A 26866-nucleotide genomic window follows, 5' to 3' on the forward strand; every position below is an offset into this window, starting at 1 on the left:
ATAAAATCCCTCTTCCCAAATGTAAAATGTCATTCAAGTACACAATTAAAATTATGCTTAATGTAGAAAGGCTGAGAGAGAAACTAATGGAAGCACTTACATCCCATTAAATTCACTTGCAAAAATAATTTGAATAACTGTATACATGCAGGATACTGCAGTACTTAAGAAGATGCAGTATTTACCTCTCACAGAGTTTCCAGTTTAACAATATAATGTTTTTTTCATGCAAGCAATTCTGCACAAAAGCCAGATGACAGAGTACAACCCATTCACAAAAGATTTCCTTTTGATGGCTAGACACAGCAGTCATGGTTTAACACTCAGAAGACTGACTGAAAAAATAATGTTTATTTAGAGAGACATACAATAGTTTCTTTGCCATTTTCATTCAGTTCTCCCTACCTGAAAAGATGTTCCATTAACAAGAAACAGTTATACAGAAGTTTCTTCTGTACCATGTAATACAGAATCAGGCTACACCCACCACTCCTAACACTTGTCTGTGTACCCTTGAGTCAAACTCTTCCTCCTAAATAGATTCTGCAGCAGGCAAAACTGGGGGGGGAGAAAAATCTTTCACCAAATATAGATGTCCCATCAACTGGCAAGAAGTTACTTTGAAGGCATGTGATGATAGGAAGGACAGAATTTAACAGCTAGCAATAAACACTTGGAAAACAACTGAATCACAGCTAAGTTACAGAAAACCAACTAGTCCTAGAGGTAAAAATTAAAAAAAAAAAAGAAAACTCAAAGCAGACTGTAAGTCTGTAAGACTTCAGGGAAGGTTTGGATTAAGCATGATACACAGTTTAGCGTGTTGATAACGCTTCTTCAGAAAAGAGGCAAAAACTGGTTCTACTTCCACTGAAATAACCCAACTCAGAAGCCCTTATTATACTCTTGAGTGTCAGCAGTTCTTCCATTCATTTAGCACCAGTTCTTTGGCTTTATCACTTTTCAGAACTGAACCTGGAGAGGCTTAAATTAAACCAAAAATCACGAGCTTTAAAGTTTTCACATGCTGTGCTTGTGGAGATGTCAATAACACCAAACTTCTAGAACCAATTCATAAATGCTTCTAGAAATTGACATCTCCAGAGATTAAACATTGTGTTTGCCTCAGCAGCAACCTGATGCTACAGAACTCTAGGGTTGACATCTATGTTTATTTAATTAATGCCTTTCTAACAAAATTCCACCTTTATACATAACAAGTCGATGGATTATTTAATTGCATTTTAAAAATACATTTAAGAATAAAACCATGGATGTTGCAGTGTTCTTTTTAAAACTGTGCTGTACACTTAAGAGAACACTCCAGGAGATTAAAATTCTGCTGTGACACTGGGGCATACATATCATTTTACTGTGACGTGTCAGAGAGTACCTGCTTCTGTTCTTTCATTTATTTTTCAGAAGAATGAAGCTTTCTAACCTTGTGGGCTGTTTTTAGTAACTGACACGTAAAAGAACATCAGCAAACATGTTCATATTTGAGTATAGCACAGGTAGGTGAGATTTAGAGACAATCTTCTGAGGGCAGCAAAGGCTTCTGGTGTTCTTTTTGAAACACAAATATTGCTAACATCTCATGTCAGCTGACAAATACATGGTCATATTTTACAGGGGAAAAAATACTACATTTAAAAATAAAAAATACAACTGGAATGTGAACAAAATATAGACAAGGCACACTTGGATCAGGACCAAGAATATAGTTTTGATGAAATTACAGAAATACTTTTAATTGTCTCCTGTAAAACCTACTTGTGTAGTAACAATCCTTACACTGGAATCATTAACCCCATGTCAGATGATCCTTTATGTTAAAGAGCAGTAGTGCAGAAACAGAACCAAACATACTCCTGGCACTGCAAGAACAACTGCTGCTGAAAGAACTTGAAAACCAGGACACACTTTGGCAAACTGCCATTCAAAATGACAGATTTATGTAAACAATATACGTTCTACACATTTGCTACTTCTGACATTGCTGAATTATGAAAAAATCCCACAATGCAACTTAACTAGGCTAACCTGACTAGACTAGGTTTTAGTTGCCCATTTTAACATTTGTGTTCTTTCCCTGACCTTTATCACTTATTAAACAGCTGGATGCTGTCTCAAAATATAGAAACCTATTTCCATACTAAGAAAGATAGATTTCAGAAACATAAACTCAAAATAAATGGGAAACCTTTTCTTTTATAACTACATAGAAAACACCAAGAAAAAATGTATGGCAGATTGATTTATGCTGAGGTTATGGTGAAGACCGACACTAATTTCCGATATGCTTTAAGAATTACATTAATTTTTTGCTCCTTTAATAGGACTAAATTATATGACAATCATCTGCATGCCATGACAGGACGAGTAACAGCAATAAAGGTACAGAAAACAGAAAGGTTTTAACTACAGGGGAAGCAAAACTCAAGAGAATTTACTATATTTGACACCAAGGGTAATGCTATCTTTTATTTTAGAACACAGCAAAACAGCATAATATTATATAACTACAAAGGCAAATATATAACACTTGAAAGTATTCAAAAGTGGTAGTAAGGAGAACAATTCACAAAACGACACACTTTGCATCTGGGATGAATAATCCTGAGCATCAGCACAAGGTGAAAAATGGATCAGAAACCAACAGTCCCAAGAGAAAAAATATATGGGTTAGAGTGGATGCCAAGGGCACATCCTCACTGCTCACAGGGCAAACCACACATGGGAATGTGTTCATTAGAACAAAAGCAGGAGCAGATCAGTGAGGCTGCACATGGAATCCCCATCACATTCTGGTTGCCAAGTCTGGAAGAGATCAGAACACACAAGAGAGGGTCCAGCAAAGAGCTGCCCAGATGGACATGGCCTACAGAACATGCCCAGTAAGAAGCTGAAGGAGCCAGGTTTGCTCTGTTGAACAAAGAGGAGGTCCAGGGTAGTTGTAACAGCAGCCTACTACCACTTGAAGGAATCAAAGAGTAGAGAGCTAATAATCTTCTTGCAGTAGCTGCAGAGACTACAGAAAGGACCAATAGTCACAAATCATAGCCTGGAAGTTTTAAATTGTGCAGGGGAATGAAGCAGTCTTACTCAGAACAGTTATGAAATGTTTTTGAAACTCCAGAGGTTTTAACTCATCCAAAGACACCACTGACCTGATGTAGTGTTGCTAGCAGTCACACTCTCAATGGGAATCCAGGACACAGGACAAAGAGATCCCTTTACAGTTTGTATGGTTCCACTTAGCCACTTCCCACTCTGCCACCATGGTTTTAACACTGCCTTCTTAAAAGATCAATGTTTTTCTTGTCTTCCTACATTTGCTGGCCATCACAAGCCACTGCAAGTGCAGTAAAGAATAGATCCTGCTCAGAACAAAATTCTCATTTTTTATTAAGTCTTCAAGACTAAGTTAGTAACTTGGCTTTAATTCAGCACAAACTATTATTTTTGCCACATTGTACAATAAGAGAAATGTAGGAATAAAAATAATCACTTAAAATTTTATTTCAGAAGTAGTACATATTTATGAAATATCTTGATTAACAGTCCCTCTGGATGACCACTAGAGAACCATCACTATTTTTACTCAGACAGACAATAGGAGCAGGCAAGTTCCTTTAGAAATAGAGATTATACACAAATTTTAATTTGCCTCAGATAATTTTGTTTAAAGAATATACCTCAGAATTAAATTCCTGAAATCACATACTGTTTCAGGACTCATGACAAACTGCTTTCAATAAAACATTTCACACGCAAAAGAGAATTTTAGGGCTGCCTCAGAAGGCAAAATGGCCATGTAATTTTGTGGGAGGCCACAATGAAGCCTGGAAAAACCAACTTTAAAAAAAAACCACAAAAAACTGGTGTAATGCATTGGCTAATAAGCCCAAGAGCAAGGATACAGAAGATTATTGCATACTTGTTTTTCTAGACCTAGCATGACACAGGACACCTCTTCTGTGACAAAAAGGCACAACTTTTGTGTAACCTCATCAAATCAGTTAGAAAAAAGAATTCAGATTTCATTTCTACCCCCATGAAATGGAAAACACTATGAAGGGGAAAGAAGCATCATCATAAACATGTGGGGACCTTTAATAAAGATGTGGTGACTCTGTACCTTCAATAAATCTAACATTTGTTTTGTTAGTAAGTAGAAAACACTTAAATCCCAGAACAGTAAGCAAAATAGTTTAAGTTCACTGACTTGAAAAAACATTCTTTTATGCTACAGAGACCTAAAATAAATACTTAAAAGGAACTAAGAATGTGCCACTATATCTTGGTTTTCATTTTCCTTCAGATAGAAGTGCTAGAATAAACATTTGTACTAGTTTATACTGCTCTGTTTTTATGAGCTTAATAACTGAACTGCCAATCAAAACCTGTATAAATATAGCAGGTAAATACCTTCTGCTTTAGAGGCACTTTTATTTACAAGGGACCTAGCCAAGATTTCTAAAGGACTGCATGGTCTGGTTTGCTTTGATCTCTTAAGCACAAGTTTCTTTATACCTCTTGTTTTGCTATTTATTACACTCTTTGTGTGATCAGGTATGGAAAGAGCACCTGCATAGAACAAAAAAAAAATTCAGGAAAAGTGTGACTTAAGAGGAATAATTATGCAACACACAGTTCAATAAAGTAACTTGTGAAGAGCACTTTGACAAGAGCACTTTTGCTGTGATGCTAGATAAAGAAGCATGCATACAATGGGCTCAGAATAAAAACAGGGGACCAGCACTTCAACCCAACATCACAGATACAACCTGGTACCTACAGCAACACATTAATCACCACTCAACTTTGATACACATAGACAAAAGTATCTTCATATATATATATATATATATGCATGTATATAAAACTGTATCTAAAACTGAGGTGAATTATTTTACATATAATTACTTCTAACAAACTTTTTTTAGGATATTGAACTGTGCATGTATGTCCATAAAAATGTATGTACACAAAAAGATGCAACTAAATTTAAGAGATATGCATATATGCATCTAGAAAGTTTCCAAGAATTCTGTTCAACCACTGTCTCTAACACTGTTATCTTTAATCTCTTACCACAAACTTAGCATTGTAAATTTCAGCTCCAATAATCCACACTTTCTCTCTCTGGCAGTATTTTGTGAGGAGTAGCTGCTTTTTACTTAGCATAGTTAATGAATAAGGGACATATATATAATGTGCACAGATCAAAATAGAATAATTACCACCATTCACACTAATTAAAACTTTTATCACTACAGGAGAAATGAAATTACCTACTCATGTGGCTAGTTTACACTAATTTTTGTTTTATGGAATGAATTTCATTCACTTGTTAGAAACAAACATTAACATTATGCCCCTAGTTCATTTAAAACAAATGAATGAACTGGAGTTACCTTGGGCCAGCATATATAGTTTAAGGATGTTTCACTTTGGGTAAACTAATTCAGCTAATTTTACCACATTCATCTTTCTATTTTCTGGGCCTGACTTAAGACAGGATGTTATGAAGATATTCCCAGAGATACATGCTTGCACTGATTTAAAGCAATGATTTAACTGTGTTTTAGGCCCCAGAAATGTGACTGGGATTTATGTAGGTTATTGCTTTTCTGACTCTGTATAGACAAGGTAAGATCTTGAACTAAAAATGGTTCTGTAGATTTTAGGTACTTTATCAAAAAGACAAAGACACACACTGTGTTCCTAAAACCAGCAGAAATCATACAGACAAGAGTTTCTTCAGCCTTGAGAAGAAAAATCCCTATTTTCTGCTACAGAGGATTTTAGGGTTTTAGTTTAGCCCTGCAAAACAAACAGAGTAATTAAGCAAATAACACAGAGGGAAACAGATTTGTTTAGGAGCTTGTTTTCAGTTTGTTTCTGTTTCTGCACAAAACTTTCATAAATTTTACCTTCAACTTACAAGTTAATAGTACCTTATCATCATTATTCTTGCTATAAAGGCACTTAGGGAGCCTGTTCAAAATAATGTTTAAACAAGCATATTGTTACTGAACTATTAATCAGCAAAAGCCATAACGGTTATCTGAGTCAGCCTGAACTTTTGCATGTTTTCTTGAGACACTTCTAAGATTAAGTCTTCTAAATCTGTCAAAGTCAATAAAAAAGGAGAGATGGAGTATTAAAAACAAAAAGTTGAACAAAATAAATGTGGTCTATTTTTGGCACACAGAAAGGCAAGGGGTTTTTTTTCCTTAACAAAAACAACCCCCTCACAAGGCAATGTACTGCAACAAATCCTTAATAACTACTTTGAAAGCATTCACCAGAACAACTGAGGTGCCACGGAAGTAACAAGCAGCAAAAAGTGAAAAAGAAGGAGCCAGAAGAAAAGCACCAGAGGCACTGAAATGGCTCAGTCACCTCACAAAACCTCACTGTCAGTGACACAGTATTTCAACTGGAGAGCTGCAACAGGCCAAGGCTGCCAGAGAAAATCCACTAGGGAATCGCTAATGGGATCCAAGCTCAGCAATCCCAAGCCCTGCTCAGCACACAGGCCAGAGCTCAGTGAGGCCAGTCCTGTGAATGGAACTCATCCCTGCTGGAGCCAGCACAAGAGGCTCAGCCTTCCTGGAGCCGCAGCCCTGGTCACCATCCCTCACATGGAGCTGGACCTCAGCTGGCACATGGGAATTCTGCCACTGGCATGTCTCCAAGTTGGCACCAAGCGTTTAAGGGCTGGAGTCGCTGTGAGCATTCCCTCAGGACACCCACCTAAGAGCTATCCCCTTTTACCACTCTGATGTGCCACTATAGCCTGACCACGTTAGTAGCACCCATGTTTCTTTTGGCTTATCCCAAAACAGGACTGGCCACTCCTCTGTGAGCAACACTGACCCATCCCAGAAGTCCTGAAGAGCTTAGCACAATCCACTGAAAATGTCTAACAAGTTTGCTGTTAAGGCTGACAAAACATCCTTGATGTCAGACAGACTTTTCAGGTGCTATGTTAGAAATACTGGAAGTGTTAGCCTGCCAGGAGTGGGATCTGTAACAGGAATCATGTACATACAATGTAGCCTATGTTTTTGAAGCTACAACTCAAAAGAAGCTTAGAGAAAAGGAAGCTAATACCAGAATCATTTAATTTAGGGATAATGTTATGAAAAGAGAGGTTTGCATAAGAACATTCACTTTTTAGTGTTTTCCTCTAACTTTTCACAGCATTAAATGTGATTCTTTATGGTCTTAAAAGTCTTAACATTAAAGAAAAAACAAAAAATAGACCAATTTAAGTGGTTTTAGAAGTTAATTTGATTTCACTCTGTGACCTTCAAGTGTGCGAGCAACCACTTACTGAGCAACCACTGCTGAACACTCAACTTGCAATAAAAACAAGGAAAGCAGAGGGCAGTCATGCAGGGCATCTTCATAACCTGTTAACATCCACATTGTTTTCCTCTTATTGTAATTCAAAAGGTAAGTTTCCCCCTTCCAGAGTTTGAAGTCATTGACATCTATTGACAAGCTATAAATTAAAATAAAGGCAATGTAGATGGCAAAAAAAGTTTTCTTTCTTTACAAACAGATCAAAACCAACACGGCAGCAAACATGGCAGCATTCATACTCAAATTCCAGGCAGCATGAGTATTAACTACACAGAAAATCTGCGCTGACAATAAAATATTTTCCAGCATATGCATTATCCCTTCACTACACTATAAATACACAGGAGCTTCCCTCCTCCCAAAATGCAAAAATATATACATATACACACACCAGTTTTGAAATGTAAAAATCATCAGATTGCACAGTACCATCTCAGCCTTGCTTAGAACTCTGGCTTTTACTTAAACAGTTGAAGCTTTTCCTTCTTGAAACCTCCTCCACCAAAGGTGAGAAGCAGAGGGAATTCTCCCATTCCACACTCTTTCTTTTAATCCCAGCCTATACCTGAGGCCATTGGCCACTCTTCCTAAGGACTCTGCAACATTTGTATCCCAAATCAAAAAAGTTCATTTTCAGATAAACTAGGATGATCCTTTTTTATTACCATAAAGACTGAAACTTGTTCTAAGTCAAATGACAAAGGCCTCAAAGGCAATTCCTGATCATGCTTATCCTTTGGGATGGGGGGAGGAGGAAATTAAAAAAAAAAAAAAAAAAGTCTGAAATACCAAGGATTTGATAAGAAGAGTCTCATCAAATATCTGATGACTAACAAGCAGTAAATTGGCATTGTACTACAGACCAAAAAGATATTTGACATATACATATATAAATACATATACATATATGTGAAAGTATCATTATTATTACTGGAACTCCTTTGGACAGAAAATAATTCCTCTATGATGAGAAATTTCATTTCAAAATTAATTTCAGTTAACTGCACATGTAAGTTATTTTCATTTTCAGGTCTGCATTAACTATCATAATACACATATAGCTTCAAATCAAGACATCCTAATTTTTTATGTGACACTGAAAACTACAATCACCTACAACAAAAATCTACTTTAGATTATTTGCAATCTGTAGCAACACTAAGATAAAAAAGAAATGACCATGAAAGAAACAGAACTATGAAGCACACACTATACTCCAGCTTCTTCAAAAGTGCATGGAATAAGCAAATCTACATTGCAAATTGACTGCACGAGAAAAAAGAAGTGGTTATTTAATCAAAAAAATCATTAGCCTACAGAACTCCTTGCTGTCCAAAGTACCATTCAATCAATTCACATTAAACCAAGCACAGTACTCGGGTCTTCAATGGGCCCCTCAGAGTGGTGTCTCCAAGAGAGCTGCCAAGGAACTTTTTGTAAGGGTGTGTAGGGATAGGACAAGAGAGAATGGCTTTACAGTGACAGAAGGCAGGATTAGATCAGGTATTAGGAATAAATTCTTCACTGTGAAGCACTGGAACAGGTTGCCCAGAGAATTTATGGATGTCCTGTCCCTCAAAGTGTTCAAGGCCAGGTTGGATAGGGCTTGGAGCAATCTGGTCTAGTGGAAGGTGTCCCTTTCCATGGCAGGGGCACTGGAACAAGCTGTTCTTTCAGCTCTCTTGCAATTGATGTCAATCTGTGACACCAGAGCAGGCAGAGGGAGGATGTGCCTGGAAGCTGGGACCCCCTCCTGAGTCACTGCCTGGGTGGAGGGCAGATCCCAGGGCACAGCTCAAGTGCTGAACACCAGTGGGGCTGGGGGACAGCTCACAGCTGGTCCCGCCTTAGCCAGGCAAGCCAGGATGCAGGAGGCACAGCAATGTAAGTGTCTGAGGGCACCAACACAAACACCTGTGCTGTGAAGGGCTCAGAAAAGGGGGGTATTTTCTCGAAAGCACACCATGATGTGTCTGTGCAGAACACACTTCCTGTAACCAAATATCAACAGGCACAACACAAAGACTTCTATCCAATCTTCCTCAGTTCTTTGAATTTATATGGCTAGAATTTCACTCCAAGTCTTGTAGACTTTAAATTATCATAGCATTTAAGAAAGTTGTATTGACAAATCAAGTATATGAAATCTAAACTAAACCCTCTGTAAGAAAGTGCTAACTGGGCCATTTTACAAATGTAAATTCTCTTAAATTCAGAACATCATTTAGCCAAATACACACCCATACACCATCATACACACTTGCAGCAGCATTAGAAGTTTTGATACAGTCTTTCTCAGAAAGAGAAAAGCCAGAGAAGAGTTCTAACTTTATTTTCCCTAGAAGAAAATGCTCCAAATGGATAGTTACACGGATCACTGTAAAGAACCTTCACATAACTCCTCTCTCTTCTACTTGCAAGACTGCACACAGCTGTTATTTTTTCACATATTAATTTTCCAACTCATCATCCTTTTCATCTATGCTAAAATTTAAAAGATGCATCAATACTTCATGTTCCAGCAAAGCTTCTTTCAGAAGAAGTCTACAAAAACCACCCCAATTCTATCACTATTATAGGAACTCTTTTTGAGAAATCAGTCAGAAAGTCAATTCTCTTCTATAAAGATGCCCAGTAATAACTTAACTCCCTGCTGACACAAAAATGACAGATTTAACCTCCTAATCTGAAGCCTAGATTAGGAAACCTAGGCAGGGTGCTAATGGGAGAGTTGGTCTTTGGACAGACTGTCCCTTAATGTAAACAGAACATCCTCAAGGCAACAGAACAAGCAGTCTAAAGCCAGGTGACTTCCACAAAAGCTCCTATAGATTGAAATTGCTAAAATGCTAGTGCTTTGGAAGTGGGGGAAAATTACTTGGTTTTAACAGATTAATTTTGTCTGAGCAAAACACTCCTTGAGTTTAAAGCTCCAGAAGAGAAGCACCCAAGCACAGCTGCACCCAGGGATGAGGCTGCAAGGAGCTGTGCAGTAAGGGTGACACCTCGTGGTGCCAAACCACAGAAACACAGACCTCTCTCTTCCCAAACACAGCCCACCTCATACCCACCTGTGGGGCTCTCCTGCAGGGACAGGAACTACAAATCAAATCTCTGCCTGTTTTCATAACTCCTCTATCTCAGAGACCTGCCTTAAATGTCTTCCTAATCCCTGTGTCACAGTTCTGACAAGCACACATGGAAAACAGCACAAGTGATTTCATGCAATGTTTAATGCACAACCATTAATCAAATGACGAAGAAAATAAAGTCAGCCCAGCTTTAACATTTTTTGGTTAAAATTAATACAGAGAAATTACTGTAAACAAAAGTTTCAGAGAAGCAAGTCAACGGTGCCAGTTACGTAAATATTAACATTGTCATTAAAAAATTTAATTTAGCTACATAAAAGATCCTTTGTTCTGGTATCTCCCATATCCAACAGAAGCTCAAATGCATTATTTTCTGCAGCTTCACAAACGGAAATCTCAGATTCCACAGATCATCATACTGCATACATTTGAGAAGTCACTTTGCCTCCCCATTGCAGAAGTTAGTGCCAAGTTTTTTCCCAAAGATACAAGTTTAAAAAAGCAGGGTGTCTGTCTCTTTCAGTAAGTGCTCAATATAAAAATTAAAGGAAAAAAGCAACTTTAAATGCTGTTATATAACAAAAGTAGGAAGGCAAGAAGTGAAAAACACTTTTTACTGCTCTGCTTGAGCTACAAGAGGGTTACAGGACTGAATTTAGAAATTATTTGGATATGTGACAAAACAAGAATAATTTCATGCAGTAGAGCAGTTAACATCTCAAATTGTTTTGGGAAAGAGTTATTTTCTAAGGCAAATCTCCCTTCAGTTTCCCACCTGTATTTCTTCCTCATGTTCATACATGCACAGTAACAAAGTTTTTCAAGTGACACCTGAAATTAACTATTTCATTCAGCTAAAATGGGATCTATGTAGCATTTAAAAGATGGCAGACCAGTATTATCCCAAGACATCTAGTTTTTCAAAATATGCATGAAAAATTTATTAGTTACACAGATCAACAGTAAGGAACCACGATAAAAGGGGTGGAATTTCTGAAGGTAAATTGTAACAACTGCCTTCTTTCAGAAACTGCATGCCTTGCCTGTGATGTGAAAATCCATTAGGAATTTCTGAAATGGTTACCATAATATCCATACCATGACCACTCTATGGCCCCACAGGCTTACCCAGGAATACTTTTTAATGAGTTTATTCTACATCCAGGGTTATTTTCACATCCCTCCTAGAGCAGAAACCTCAGTTACAGAGAGCAGGGCATGGATATGCTTCGTTTGCTGAAAAAGTTCAAGGAAGAGGCCAAAGAAAACAGAGGGGTCCTTGTGCAGTAACTGGAGGGTGCAAAGAAATTGAAATGATCAGGACTAGGGAGTTTTAAGAGTTAGAGGAGAACTGTTTTTACATAAAGTGAAATAGTAAGGGATTTGAAGCAGGACTACAGAATCCAAGGCAGTGTCCCTTGGAAGAGAAATGGCTCTGCAAGCTGCAATTTTTAGAGTTTGGAGGAAAGAGATGACAGTGTTCTAGAGTAGGAAGACTAAAGAGGAAAATCAAATAAGTAGGGGCGAAATTAACTCCAGGTCTGCCCTAGAAGGAAGTGAACACATGTGTAACCACTGTACCTCTCCTCTTTTACCCCCTTTCTCTTTGCTCTTAAGAGCAAGAGGTCTGTTTTGTGACCATGAGAGCCCCTGGCTTTGGGAAGAGCCACTGGCAGCAAAACCTCCCAGCAACATTCCACTCCTGAGAAATTGCACCTGAGTACAAATTAACTCTGTGTTTAACAACAGACATTTCTGGCCCTACCACTTACCTCTTGACAGCATGATATAAGCACAGCTAGACGTTCCTCTAACATCCTGATTCAAATATATCCATAAAGCAAGCAACATTTTCAAATTGCTGTTGGCTAAGGTCATGTTTTGCAAATTTGTATCTGATACAAAGTGAAACTTACCTATTTTTTTTGGAATTTTCATCTTTCTCTCTTTTAACTCCAAAAATTCTTGTAATCAGGGCACTAAAAAGCAGTGTAGATGAATTTCGTACCTAGAGGAAAAAGTAAAAACTATGTTTGAAAAATCCCTTTGAAATGTATGATTTTTTTTTTTAAATACAGCCATTAATGTACAGTAAAAAAAATAACAGCTGAGTGAAAAGCAAGCTACAGGGGTCACCACATGGAAACTATTAATTCAGAGCATCCTTCCAATGAAGATGATTCTACTGGAAAGGTCAGGTTCTTTGGAGATGCCTATCTGTATTACAGGGAATGTATCCAGATTTTTAGTGGTTCAAAGCATTCACCCTTATGCAGAGAAGATCATGAAGTGCTCCACCTGAACATGCCATATGGGCTCTTTAATTCAAGAGCAAAGTAACAGTGAGAATGAATGCAAATGCACTTCTTACTAGCTAAGTGCACTGACTCAAAATTTAACAGCCAGAGAGACTTTAACCTATAAGGTAATCTTTGTCCCTACTTTTTGTGGATATCAGCACTTCACATTAAGAAAAATTAAACAAAACCAAAAAAACACAACCAAAATTATGACTTAATTTTGCAGGTCTATTATTTTTTACTGTACCTTAAAATACTACATTTCAGAAATTATGGTACTGCCATTTATAAATATGACCAAAGCTTCACTGAACAGGACCACTATATCCTGGTAAACTGGAGAAGCAAAATGAAGAATTAACTTACTGCCCAGACAGGTGACATAAACCCCAGAACTGATGCTTTTATTCCATCTGCAACATAAGGCATGATGTTTTCACCTAAACGTGTATCCCTATACAGTGCTCGGAGGATATTTAAAGCATGAACCTGTGGTGGGAGAAGAAATAAATGAAAAGTATAAATTCATAAGTAAATATCTTAAATTTCATTTATGTAATTACAGTGAAGATTTAAATTTTTACATAAATTTCATTTATGTAAAAACAGTGAATATGCAAAGCAAAAACAATCTATACTCACATTTACAGCACTTTATTTCCGTATTAAATACAAGCAATACTGCTGCTTAAAAATACATTAAAATAGTGCTGCAGTAAACCCAGTTAATAGCAGTTATAGTTTAAAAATATATTCCTCTAAAAATTATAGTCCAGGCATTGCAAGTGAAGGCCAACATTCTTTTATCCTTAGCTTATCATGGCTGTAAAAATAACTTTTGAAGTTCAGAATCATCTTTTCCAACATTCTTCACACGCTGTGGATACTGTGAGAAAAAATAAACTACAGCTCACAGGAGGGCAATATTAAGCTAAAACTGACAACCAGGCTTGCTCTACCACGTGGAACATTTTCTGACATTTCTCTACCCTCTGTAAGGGAAGGTGGCAATACACATAGTTACACAGACTTTAACAAGGCTACATAAATTTATACCAGCAGTAAATCTGGCAGAGTCATTAGGACATCCTTATGGGATGGGAACAAATTATGGCTTGCACTTACAAACAGACAGAAAGCAAATTATAACATTTTGAAGATAAAGGTCTTGCCTTTAAAATATTTTTTAATGTATGTATTTAAGTTTTAGAAGTTACTAAGTATGACTAAAATCAGTTTTCATGTAGTGTTTTACTATGATTCATGCATAAATAACTCATTTATTTACTTTAAATGTAAGCAAAGCTTGCTTGTTCAGCTACAAACTTGTAAAAAGGAAGTTACTTATCTATCTGTTTAAAAATATACTCGAGGCAGTAAATTGCTCATATATGACTTCATTGGCTGTACCAAAAAAAAACTATGGAATTATGCCCAATCCACTTTTTAGTATGTTTTACAGTAAATTTGTAACCTTTACACATGCAAAGCTTTTAAAATCTAGCTATAGACAGTTAGAACAGAATATCCTCATTAAAAACACACACTCTGCTTAACTGCTTCAAATGGTGTAAACACACTTTTGAGATTTGCCTTTTGATGAGAGGCTGAATTTTACCTGTGGAATTACACTTAAAGATTCATTCAAAGGTGCAGCCAGAGATATCAATTCTTTCATTGCCATTTTCAGCAAATTTGTTTTGCCCTTCTTTGGTTCTGATGCCAACAAAGCCTATAGAAAGGAGAAAAAAAAATTAAAAATCAAGTGCTTCTAGCCTTTTTTTTTTTTTTACTACCAGTTCTTCTCTCATTCCTGTATTTACCACATCACAGCCTAGCTTCTGACCATACAGAATGACTAAGAAAAATTAACAAAAAATGAAGTTTCAGTTTCAACTCAGCCTTGTTCAAAGCTTGTCAGTATACAAGTCACAGCATTTTGGACAGCAAAAGTATCTGCTGTACTACACATACTTACATTTCCTAGCATGGATTTTTTTTAAGGTTAATAACACTGTATGAGATGACAAGGGCTGGCCAAATAATAAATTCTGGTCTGCAACACAGGATAAAACAAGCAGCACGTTTTTGAAATAAGGGAAGAGATGTATCCCTCTCCAAACAATATTTCAGTGGATTGGACAGCCAGCTGAGATGAAAATACTCTAAATTAGTTCTCTAAACTTCAGGACTGAATTTAGAACAGCCTCTCTCTTTATCTAGCAGCTCTTGTTGAATTTTTCCAAGTTAGGACAAGTGGATAATCATAAATCATTTATTACCAATAAAAGATTATTATCTATTTGAGCTTTGGGGCCTAGAGTCTGTTCAGCATCAGTAAGAACCAAATGAATTTCAGAGTTTAGGCAGAAACCCAGGAGTAGTTTCTGTCAGTGTATCAGTATCTTTAATGATAGGAGAAACAGAGAGGGCAGGTGGGGAAAAAAAAGGTGTTCATGAAGTATGAAAGAGAGAAGAATGACCTGAAGACTAAAATTTCATAATGTTAAAGCTGAAAACCATATTTTCCCACCCACTAAATGGAGCTGCACCTTTGCAGTAATAACATTCCTATTTAAAAGAGGTCATGGAATGGTTATAATCTAAAAAATTACATATTCTCATTAAAATAGATCTATTTAAGTTCACAAGAACACAGCATAGGATGTAAATAGCAAAGAGACCACACTGCAGTAATAAAATATCCTTCTTTTACTGCTGTTAGGATACACATTACAGCTCATATTTTTATTATCTAAATGCCACAAGGCATTGAAAGTTCAACTCATTTTACTGAATCTACAGACACATTCAAAACTATTTCCAAAGAACACTGCCATCCCTCTTCACTATAAAATTACAGTATGAAAACAGTTTATTTCAGACTAATTCCAATGTTAATTTTAAACTTTCCTGCTAATTGACTAAACTCTGAACTCTTCCAGAGCTGTCAAAAAAGAAGCCTCTGATCTATTTACCCACAATGCAAGCTTTGCCCTGTGGAATCAGTAGGCCAACTGCAGACTACACATGCAGAGGGATATCACTGGGTCCACCTAGTCCTTCCAGTAACCTAAATTTTTACATAAAGGACTGATTCAAACATGCTGCTTTTTTTCCCACATTAATAAGATTAAAACTAGATAATGTCCATCAGATTCAAAGTCTGTGGTGTGAATGGGGAAACCAGAAAACATGAAATCAATTTTTTTCTGCAGACAACTTACTCTTAGAAGTGAGAAAGATATTTAAGTGCTGAAACTGAACAGGAAAAATGTCTCTAAAGCCAGTGCCCTACTTCTGATCTCTGCTGCCTTGCACACACATCTAGCAAAGCCAGGAGCAGGCTGTGACTGACCTTAGAGGTCAGACAGAAGCTGGCTGCCTCAACTTTCTCAGGGCAAACTCAGAGTGGAAAAAAAGCAAGATGAATTATTCTGGCAGGGAGAGCTTGCTCCCAGCAGTCCCTCAGATCCTTGGAACGTGCTTGAGACTGTACTTCTGAGTGTGGAGAAAGTTACAAACCATACTGTTACTCTTGGACTCCTGTCTTAGAAAACTGGTTGAAAATCAAGATCATGGAGGTTAATTTAGGGGAAAGCAAATATGGCTGCTTTAAGGAACAAAGGAATGAAAATAGGTGAAGTGTAATCTGCAGAACAAACTCTGCAGTGACTGATCCACAAGGATGCAGATGAGGTGCTGCTTACTAATGTGGGGCACTCAGCAAGAGGTGACACTTCAAGGAGAGACAAAACTCTGCCACCCTGCCATCAGTTCTGAACTTGGCAGAAGTCAAAGGGGCTGGGATTGATGGAGCTGAGGGTAACACAGGGAGTGGGAAGAATGTGGGAGCACGGCCCCACGTTCTCAGATAGAAGTCTTCAGCAATGCACTCCTTCATTGCACTTGAGACTCCAGTCAACACCAGTCAGTGTGACACTATTACTTGTGCTTTACTGCTGGTGAGTGGCCTTCCCAAGTTCTTTCCAGTGTTTAACAGGTCACCATTTTGCAATTCTGTGAAGGTCTGTTCATATTCTGCTACTTCATACTGAAGCAGCACATAGTTAAAGCCTGACTTAATCTGTGAATTAATTTGTGAATTTGCCAGAATTATTACAGTTGCAACATAAAGCCTAAACACAGTCTTTAGAAATGCCATTGAAATCTACCACAAGCCAAAAATCTCAAGTCAACAGAACTGAGGCGCCAAACATAGCTTAATTACCAACAGCTTCTTGGTTGCACAAAGGCAATAAAAATCTCTATAAAAAAACCAAACAATTGATCAAAAGAGGCTGAAGTGGGAAAAGTAAATATGTAATTCCTTTTTTTTTAATGTCCTTTCTGGAGAATATATTTAAATCAGAGGCAGTGACACAAGTTGGTACCTGTATGTAGAATGGAATTCCTGCACTCCGTCGGGTTGCACACAGTGTGGAAGAAGGATCACAAGATTTGATTTCTTCTAACACAGAGCTTAGCCAGTGCTCTGGCATCTTGTGCAGACTCTCACTGTTACATCTACATCAAACAGATACATAAGAAACATGAAACAAGTGAATAAAACAAGGACGAAGTCAAAGAAAGCATTGAGCAACCTGAGTAAGTATTTCTTACTGTATGTTAACATCTCCAATTTTTATTATGAAATCAGCTTAAATTTAAACAAAAGTGTATATTTTTTCCAGTGTTGGTACAAATAATATTAACCCTACTTATAAAGTGCCATTAGCAAAATACATTTAACTGTACAGAAAACAAGAATCTGTGTTTTGCTGCAACAAGTCTCTTCTGCCAGAAATTATTACCATGTTCTGGAGAAAAAAGGCAAGGACATATGCACATCAGCCACTGTGCAGGAAGTGACACTTCACAAATTCATATCTCTGCTGCCACACAGTAGCTGATATACACCCCTTTATACTATTATTGATGTTTATAAACATACAAACTGAATCTGAAGCCCCTCAAAGTAAGTACACATTATGTAAATAACCCTGCAAAGCTCAGAGCAATGGAAGGAATGAAAAACAAGACACTGTGCTCTTTTCAATATTAAGTCAGTCAAACTTTTTGTAAAGCACTTCAGTTGCTCTCCTATCATCAAATACTCCTCCTCTGCAGTTATAAAACTCAGCATTGCCTGAAAGCAAACAGCTTCCAAGGAAAAACTCAAGTCCACTTCCATTACTGTTGCTGTTCATTTCAATGAAATGTACCACATTCAGCGTGCAACACCAGCCCATTAATCTCATGTCAATGTTCCAAAAGGCTCATTCATTGTTACAAAAATTTCTATTAACAGGACATTGTTATTAAAACCTGTCACACTGGTTTGATAGGTGATTCAGAGTAGAAGAAATAATTCATCACTGTGGGCAATACAGCTGCAACTATCTCAACCATGCAGGACTTGCCTTACCTAAAAATACAAACTATAATTAAATTCATGATGAGGTAGTGAGACCTACAGTTAGACTACAATCAAGTTTTCTACCTGGGTGACTGAAATAAAGAATTTAAAAGCAGAGGTAAAAGGCAGCAGGTACTGGTGTGAAAAGCAAAATCTAATGGAAGGTCTACATCTATTCCCTTCTTCATCCTCCTCTTATTAAAGCAAGAATATACTTTGTCTAAAAACCTGGTCATGAACAATAAATGAGGCTTTAATCTCCAGTGAAACACACCTTTCCTTCTTTTACAAGAAAACCCAGAAAAATAGTAATGCAGAAACCTGAGGTCACAGGAAGTGCCAGACAGGTCAGCAGAAGACACAGGACACTTCTTACTCTTCAATAACTCCTGCAGGATTTCCACCACATTTCCTACACTGCTGCCAGGCATTCTCCACATTTTTTAAGGGCAGCACCTCTTTTAAAGGACAGTCAGAATGCAAAGCACCAGTCCAGAGCTCAACAAGAACTGGGCTTCACAAGCAATTCCTCATCTCATACCATGGCACTTCCTGCCCCAAGCCCATGACAGAGGCAAACAGACTAACCTGGAAACTCACAGTGAGTTCTCTTTTCCTTTAACTACTCTCTTTTGCTGATAAGTGTTAGCCCTGGGTTACTTTCAGGATGCATTCCTTTGCTCACTTTTGGGTACACAATGAGGATACAACTCTAGGATTGAGGCCACACAAAATTTCTTACAGATCTCCTCCATGAGTCTCAGCAATTAAGACACTAATTTGCAGTTCTGTTCATCCACATCAACACATTCTGCAAAATCTGCTCCTTCTGATCATGGAGACACCTGGTCTTACCTCCCTAACTATGCAGAATTTTAATTATGCATTCAATCACTCAGAGAACAGTGCTCATCTCACTTCAGTGTGTTATCTTAGTATTAACATGAACACCCATGAGAAATACCTACATCTGCTGGGGTGCAGAGAAGCACAAAGTAAAGCATTAAGGAAATATTTAGAATTTGCTGCGTAGCACACTGAATATTTTATTCTTAAGTAAACTGAGGGATCCTTCTCCTCTCAGTATTAGTAGAAAGAGGAGAAGCATACTCAAGTCAAATAAACCTCAGACTCCCTTAAAGCCAAACCGCTTTGATCTTACCACAAGTAATTCTACCTTGTTCAGTCACCCACCAATGCACTTTTATTTATTAGAAGGTGAAAGAGTTACTGCTGTAGAGTTAGAAACATTAGAGACTATTGACTTTGCAATGGAGATGACTACTCCCTTCCACTTGGCAGCTCTGTCTCCTTGTGGTCTGGCAAGAAGAATATTGTCATAAGAAGCAGGTGGCCCTAAATTTTAAGAATAACAAAGCTTTACAATAAAAAAAATTAAGGCCTCAAGATGAAATGTCATTTTCCAGAATGAAACAGTAATTATTTCTACCAGATCAAACAAATATTGGTGATAATGAAAATGCAACCCAGTAAGTTGATACACAAATTACTTAAGATGCAGTACATTAAGTGTAATCCACAATTTTCTCTCTCTTCATCTGTCAACTTAAACAATTTCATAAATGCCCCAAACCCCTTCTGTGTTCAGTATCAATGAGTACAAAAGCCTGACAATCCTAAATTAAAGCTAAACTCCTCCCCATAAGTCATATATCTGTATTTTCTCCTATCTGAAATAAATGGTGTGTTAACAACGGGTCAATCTTGAATTTGGCCCTCCTGGATGCAAGTGCCATGTGGCATAAACATCTCATGACCAGAAGCATTATTTGACATGTGTATATCCAGAATTCAGTGATTCCAATCCCTGTAAGCAGTTCCTATCTAGGAAAGAAGTGGGTTTCTTTCACCATTTTTCTTCTGTCTCAACGGGCCTGCAGTATTATTCTTTTTCACATAAGTAATGTGATTCCCATTTTTTTATAGACACAATATTGCCCCTGGTACTTCTGAGACCAGAATCTAACCTCAAAAACACTACTATTCCAGTTACAAGTCTGCCTTTAAGAACAACTCCTCTGAAACTACCAAGTCCTTCCACTTGCATCCTCCTTTTCATAGCATCCACTCTACAGGAAACAAAATTTTCCAGATTATACAGGTGCACTGAGAAGGGTTTGAGGTTTCTCTTTGGGCAAAGCAGAGCAGAGAGAACCTTGGATGCCTTCAAAATTTCAGACAGCATCATTACCCCATGTCTCTCTCACAGCAAGCCGGGAAAGATATGGGAGGTAAAACATGAACAGTGTTAAAAATTAATACATCTCCAGCCTGAGCAGTGCCTTAACATTGTATCTCATGCTTCCTCATGCCATGTATTTCCTAACACTACAAGCATCTCAATATATAAGAGCAGTGTTTCTCCCCACTTTCTCTCCCTTCAACATTCTTTCCTTCACATCTGTGATTACGCTTTTGCTAAAAAGTTATTTACAATATTGGTAAGTTTCACTAGAAAGTCCATTAGCAATATTTCCATTTTACAAGCCCTCCTGGCAGATCACAGCAGGCTGGGAAAGCAAAGAGCAACAGTCACTTCTGAGCAAGAAAATGAGATAGAAGCAGAGTTTGCTGCTAAGGATTAGTGTTCCCCAAATGAAATATTACAGAAGACCAGACACTGACTAGGTACAGATAAGTAATTTTCACTGATACTGACAGATAAAACATTTTTAAAATAAAAGCATGATTTTCATCATGCAGTAAATTACAGCTTTCCACAAAACTGTTATGAACCTAACTTACTGCACCCCATAAAATAGTGCTCACCCCTATTTAAGTTCCAATCAAATATTTGAAAGTTTTCAAAATAAATTATTCCTAAGTAAACACATTGCACTGTATGACATTACTCTTCCCAAACCTTACACTTGCATTCTGCAACTTTAGTGAAGCAAAGCACTACCACCATAACTATGCAACACCATTTCAGATTTCCAGAAATCTACCTGATCTCTCAAGAAAGAGATCACTGAATAAAAGAAATGCAAAGCAGGCAAAATGTCATTTGGGACAGAGAAATTGCTTGAGTAATAAGGACTACAGGAGATTCAAGTTTTCAAGTTTAAAACAGATTTCTGACTTTCCTGAATCACCATGTTATCAGACCAAATGAGCATTTTTTAATTTCTCCAGGCCTTTGACAGGAAATACCCTTTTTAAAAACATATTGCTTATTTCACTGATATGAATGTTGCTTGTTATGTAACTCTATGGTTTTCTGAAGGTGCAGCTGCAGGCAACATTAAGCAGGCATGAAAAAGGGAGCAGGACACTCCCAGAAGGAGTATCAACAGGGAAACAGAAGAATGGTAACCTGCATATTAGAGCAGACTCAGCAATTTACATCCCAATTTCAAGACAGATCAATTTCATCAAGTTTCTAAGAAATCTCTGCAGAGGAAATATTTTTCTTTCACCACTAACTCAAACAGGTCTGAATACCATCCTGTCTAGAAAACAAGTATGTTCTTGGTACTTATAAGGACTGGTGCTAAGTGTTGTACAGCTAAAATCAAGGTCAGAAAAAGACACTGCAGCAAAAAATCTTTTAAAAAGTGCTTGGCTAGAAATAAGTGAAGGACTGTGTTCAATTGGAGTCATTCATAAATGCCTGGCACAGTCTTAGTGACAGATTTTTCACTGTGTTTTACAGAAAGGACAAATTCAAGTGTCAGGAATGCTTCTGCACATCTAGAATTCAATCCTGTTCAACAAGGTATCAAAAGCTGTACATTATTTATTATAAGCTGCCCCAGACAAAAGCTTTCTGCTCTGGCATTTGTGGACACAGCAGTAAATTAATACAGATTCTGACACACATGCTCCAGGACTGCCCATGAGCCTCTCAGCAGTGGAGAGAGGCAGGCCAGCTGAGATTCAGGGCAGAATGGAGCCCCCCGCTGCAGCAGGGGACATGGAAAGGCTCCATGACAATCAACAGACCTGCAAGGCAGCTGCAATCACTGAGACTTAATTCCTCCCTTTTGGAGGAGAGTCTCAAAATATTCCTCATGTCCCCGGAGACAAAATCAAAGAGTCATTTCCTGTTCTGGTATCAGTCTCCTTTCTCCTTTGTTTTAAATACAAATATAAGCCTTGAGACCTGTAGTTCCTGGAAAATATTGTCTTTCCTTGAAACTAATGTACATCCACAGAGCTGCTCTCCAGTTCTTATAAATCTTTTTCCCAAAGGAGCACTTGCTCTGCTTGAAGTATCTTAACTTAAAAAATGCTAGGCAATATGGATAACCAAAAAAATTGTAACAGACATCTGCTAATTCAAAAGAGGAAACTTCCTTAATTTTGGAGGGCTTTTGTTTTGGATGATACATACATATCACTTAATGTTTGAATAATTTTCAGGCAAGCAGAGTTCTCTTGGGCTTGGCTCTTCATTTTTCAACCTAACATAAGGCTGCTGTTAAGTGGATTCTGCTCCATTAAATACAATGGCAGAAAGCAGGAGGGGCACCAAACACATCAACAACTTTTCCAAAATCTAGGCATATTTGCTCTACTCTATTTGCCTCAGCTTCTAAAAGAAATTTCAAAACTGAAAATCAAAGAAAAATAGTGAGTCTGCTATAAACTGACTGCATGTTTTAGATGTCTTCCATTATTCCCTGCTTTTTATTTTGCCTTTGCTACAAGAGAGTCCTGATATTCATTGAGATCAGACCAGGGGGGCTGTACCTGCCTGGATTACTTTCTTTCTCCTCCCAGATTCGTGGTAGTAAAAGGTCTGTTTGTTGGTTGTTTTTTTTTTTATAAACTGTATTACTGTGATGGCCAGACTCTCTCTTCATGCTGATGGGAGAAAACTTACATCACTTCAGAACTTCCTGCACCAAGTTTTCATGGTACAGAAGAACACCCCAATGTTTAAATAAGGAAACAAAATTTTCCAGATTATATAGGTGCGCTGAGAAGGGTTTGAGGCTTCTCTATCGGCAAAGCAGAAGCAAAATAAGGAAACAAGTGTATGTAAAACATATGGACAGGCAAGAAGATAAGCAATAAGTTTCTTTTTTTTTTCTTTTTGAGTAAACAACCAAGTGTAAAGCAAGGTTGTGTGAGCACTCAAACTCCTCAATCCAATTTGAAATCCCTCCGATTACTAATACCTGAAAGAAAATAATGCACCTTGGAGAGAGAGAGAGAGAGATCACCAAGAGAATCATGGCATGCAGTTTAACATCCCTCTGGCACACAGAACCAACACCACCACGTGTCAAATACCATTTCTGCAGCATTGCTGCTACACAGATGCAGCAGCCTCACCCAGCATCCTGTAGCAGAGACCAAGCCTCAGCTCTGCTGGGAAAATCTTCTGAGGGGACACACCACATCAGCCAGCCAGTCTGTACTAAAAGTACCAAAACTGTTTCCAGTATGAAACAAAGAAGAAACAGATCTGCACCTCAAACTGGCTGATGTGGGGCAAAAGGGGAACACTGGTTACTTAGCCTACCATTGGCATGAAAATACAGGTACTTCAAATTGAAAATCTGACTGGTCTTTCATTAAAAAAAAAAACCCAACAATAAAAAAACCTACCAAACTTTACGTAGTCAGTAAAAATTTTAGTTTGTCTTATTAAAACATGGATAGGATATAAACACTGTATACCACAAAGAAACATAACCAGCACTTGAAATCAGTAGCTAAGCATGTAATGGAAATTCCAATGATCTTGCCCAGACCTCAGGACAATTCTGTTCACTTAGTTCTTCTAGGAAAAGATAAAGTTACAAGGGGAAAGAAAAAAAGCCAGAGCGCATATCACACCCTGTGATGCACTGTCAGGTAGTCTTCCAAATGTCACAATAACCAACTCTGTGACAGGTAACAGAAGTTTCCAAGAAAATGTCCTGGCTAAAGCAAAAAGTCTGGCATACATTTTCACAAAGGACCAGAAAAAGGGGAGTGAAATGGAAGAACTCTACACTCCTACTTTCCCCAAGAGCTTTTAAGAGCTGTTCAGGAAACTAAGATGCCAGAAATGAAGAAAAATGCAGCAAGCATTATATGTCTGTATCATTTTTCAATGCCTAAGCACCATCTCTAACCATAAGTATTGTAGTCCAAGTCACAGACATCATGTAACTGTCATAATCGTGCCTACACCAAACTTAAATAAAACCCACATGAAAGCAAGGATCTGCCTGCACAGCTCAACTTCAGGGACAATGCCAAAATTGGTTACAACTTGTATTAAAAGCACAGCAAGTTGTCCATCCTCTACCTGGAAAGCATTTCTGTAAGTTGCACGAAGCCAGCATATGCCAATTCAAATGCACCCCTGTGCCTTGATTGCAGCAGATGATGTTTAAAGTAATCACCAATATTTTTAACCTAAAAGAGAAAGAAAAAATTACTAAGCCATTTGGAATTACATACACATAATTTATTTATAGATGCAAAATATTTTGCAGTTCAAAGCAACAATCCTCCCCCTGGCTGGAAGGGTCACTGGTACAAGCAAAAAGCAACTAGAAGCACTATAAAAAACACCCACTTACTTTAATGATAACAAATATTATACTTCTTTTTTAGGTTAAGGGGGTAGTTCTGTGTCCTTTCAAAAAGTCCAAAAATATAAAGGACATGAAATTGGTTATTTGTCTGTGATGGACATACTCAGATTTTAAGAGAAGAAAGGGACAACTCTGATTTTCAGGGGAAACAAATGCAGATTCCTTCTTGTTTGCTACACTCTTGCCAAAAACACCAAAGAAAATGTCAACTAAAGCACAACAGTAGAAAAAAAAATCTTAAACTATTCAAGATATGAAATTCAAATTCCAAAAACTGTACCGAAGGGAAACAAATCTACATTAGATTAGATAATGCATATATAAATAAAAATTTCTAACATTCCAGAATTCTGCATAATTGCTGTTGACCATTGGAAACAATTTTAAAATGAAGATGATGTTGGAATGTGAGCTATTTTTAAAAGCATTAAAATTGCAAATGTGATACCTCAACTTTCACTTATAGTTCATTTTCTAGAGCTCTATTACAACACAAAGTTTTTAAATCTGTTTGGAAGTTACAGATCCACACAATCTAATTCCACGAAGGATAAATTGTCTTGTTTGTTGGGTTTTTTCTTTTAATTCTCATCAACTTTTATGGTCTAAATCCAACTTCCCACTTAATTTGCTTACAATGCATTGCAAATCCTTAATGGCCTTATGCAAAATTTACTTCAGGAATTTTTCCTAGAAGTTCTCCAGTAAAAGTTTCTTTAAACCCTTTATATAAAAATATGCATAAAATCACATCTAGCTGCTTATAAAATTCTGCTTGTTCTGTTACTTATACAATTGCTCTAATACTTTAATAGCCTGACAAGTAATTAAGCTGTCAGGGAAGTTAATGTCATATCTACCTTTATGGTTTTTCAACCTCTGTTAACTAATTTGCATCACCCAAGCAATGAGATTGCATTAATTAAAAAAAACAAATCTGAGACCATCTACAAATTATTTCCTGCAGCTAAAACTTACCTAATGTGAAACACACAACAACTGGAGATATGGAGATATCTAAAAAAGTTATTTCTGAGTAGATTTTAAGGTAGCTTATGTAGCCACAGGTTTTCATTTCAGCTTTCTAGTCCAAAAAAGAGAAGTGCCCTTTATTCACAAGGAACTGACCCACAGACAGGGCAATTCTCCAGGTGTGTAAACAAAACCAAATCAAGAAATCCATACACATGTAAATCAATTTACCAGCCTGTCCCAGCACCATGCTTACGCTTCTAGAATTCAAAGCAATTTTTTTGGGGGGGGTCACATAACTTCCAACTTTACTATTTATACTTCTGAGTTTCTTGCAACAGCCACACTGACTAGAAGCTTGCATCAAACTGAACTCAGACTAGAAGCAGCACTACCATAACGCAGTTCTTGGTCAGAAATTTAGAATATATCAGGTGAACCTTACTAATAAAACAATGTACAGGGCCAGACTTGCTGCTGAGGGCAAGAATTTGGGTATTCAAGATATAAATTCTCTCCAAGGTGTTCCAAAAGATTATTACAGGCCATGGGACAACTCAGTCTTTACTTCTGCTGCCTGTTTCTTTTCACTGTGGCACACAGCTGTGGCAAGCTTATCTCCTAAAATTGTCTTAAAACTTCCCAGGTGAGATAAACAGGAGATTGAGGAAGAACTAAATGCTCCTCCAGACTTGGAGCACTCATAATTTGCATGTCATATGGCAAAAAACCCCACAGAATCTTTATTAGATGCCATTTTGGTGGTTACGTGATACTATTTATATGGATTTCATTAACAGGCAGAGCTCTGAGCCTGCCATCGCTGGACTTTCAGGATCAGAGGGAAAATGAAAAGAATGCATTTGGATAGAGAGATTCCTCCAGCTATATTCTGCACTTCCTATGTCTGTCTATAGCTGTACCATACAGTTACTGACCTAGATGTGGAGCATGGTACAACAAGAGGAAGGTTTGCAACAGCCTGGCACATCCTGGCCAAGAGGTGGCACCAGATTTTTCTCAACAATTACTTAGCCCGGCTCAAGGCAAGCTGACCAAGGTTTCTCTCAAAGTTTTCCTTCTCTGTATTCTTAAATCTCTTCCAATAGTTCCAAAATTAAGCAAAAGAATGGGCAACTTGAA

At 37.5% G+C, this 26866-nt stretch overlaps 1 protein-coding gene across 3 annotated transcripts in view; it reads right to left on the minus strand.

Moving 5' to 3' along the window:
- THADA (THADA armadillo repeat containing) overlaps positions 1-26866 on the minus strand; it is a 152378-nt gene that overhangs the window by 104807 nt on the left and 20705 nt on the right. For all 3 annotated transcript variants that reach the window (XM_058020033.1, XM_058020032.1, XM_058020034.1), the window contains exons 22-26: positions 24460-24569; positions 17167-17299; positions 14391-14504; positions 13139-13261; positions 12389-12480 (exon numbers count right to left, since the gene is read on the minus strand). In XM_058020033.1, the coding sequence (XP_057876016.1) occupies positions 12389-12480; positions 13139-13261; positions 14391-14504; positions 17167-17299; positions 24460-24569 (572 nt within the window). The remainder of the gene's footprint in view (positions 1-12388; positions 12481-13138; positions 13262-14390; positions 14505-17166; positions 17300-24459; positions 24570-26866) is intronic.

This window comes from Melospiza georgiana, chromosome 3 (genome assembly GCF_028018845.1).
Source record: "Melospiza georgiana isolate bMelGeo1 chromosome 3, bMelGeo1.pri, whole genome shotgun sequence".
Lineage (NCBI taxonomy): Eukaryota > Metazoa > Chordata > Aves > Passeriformes > Passerellidae > Melospiza > Melospiza georgiana.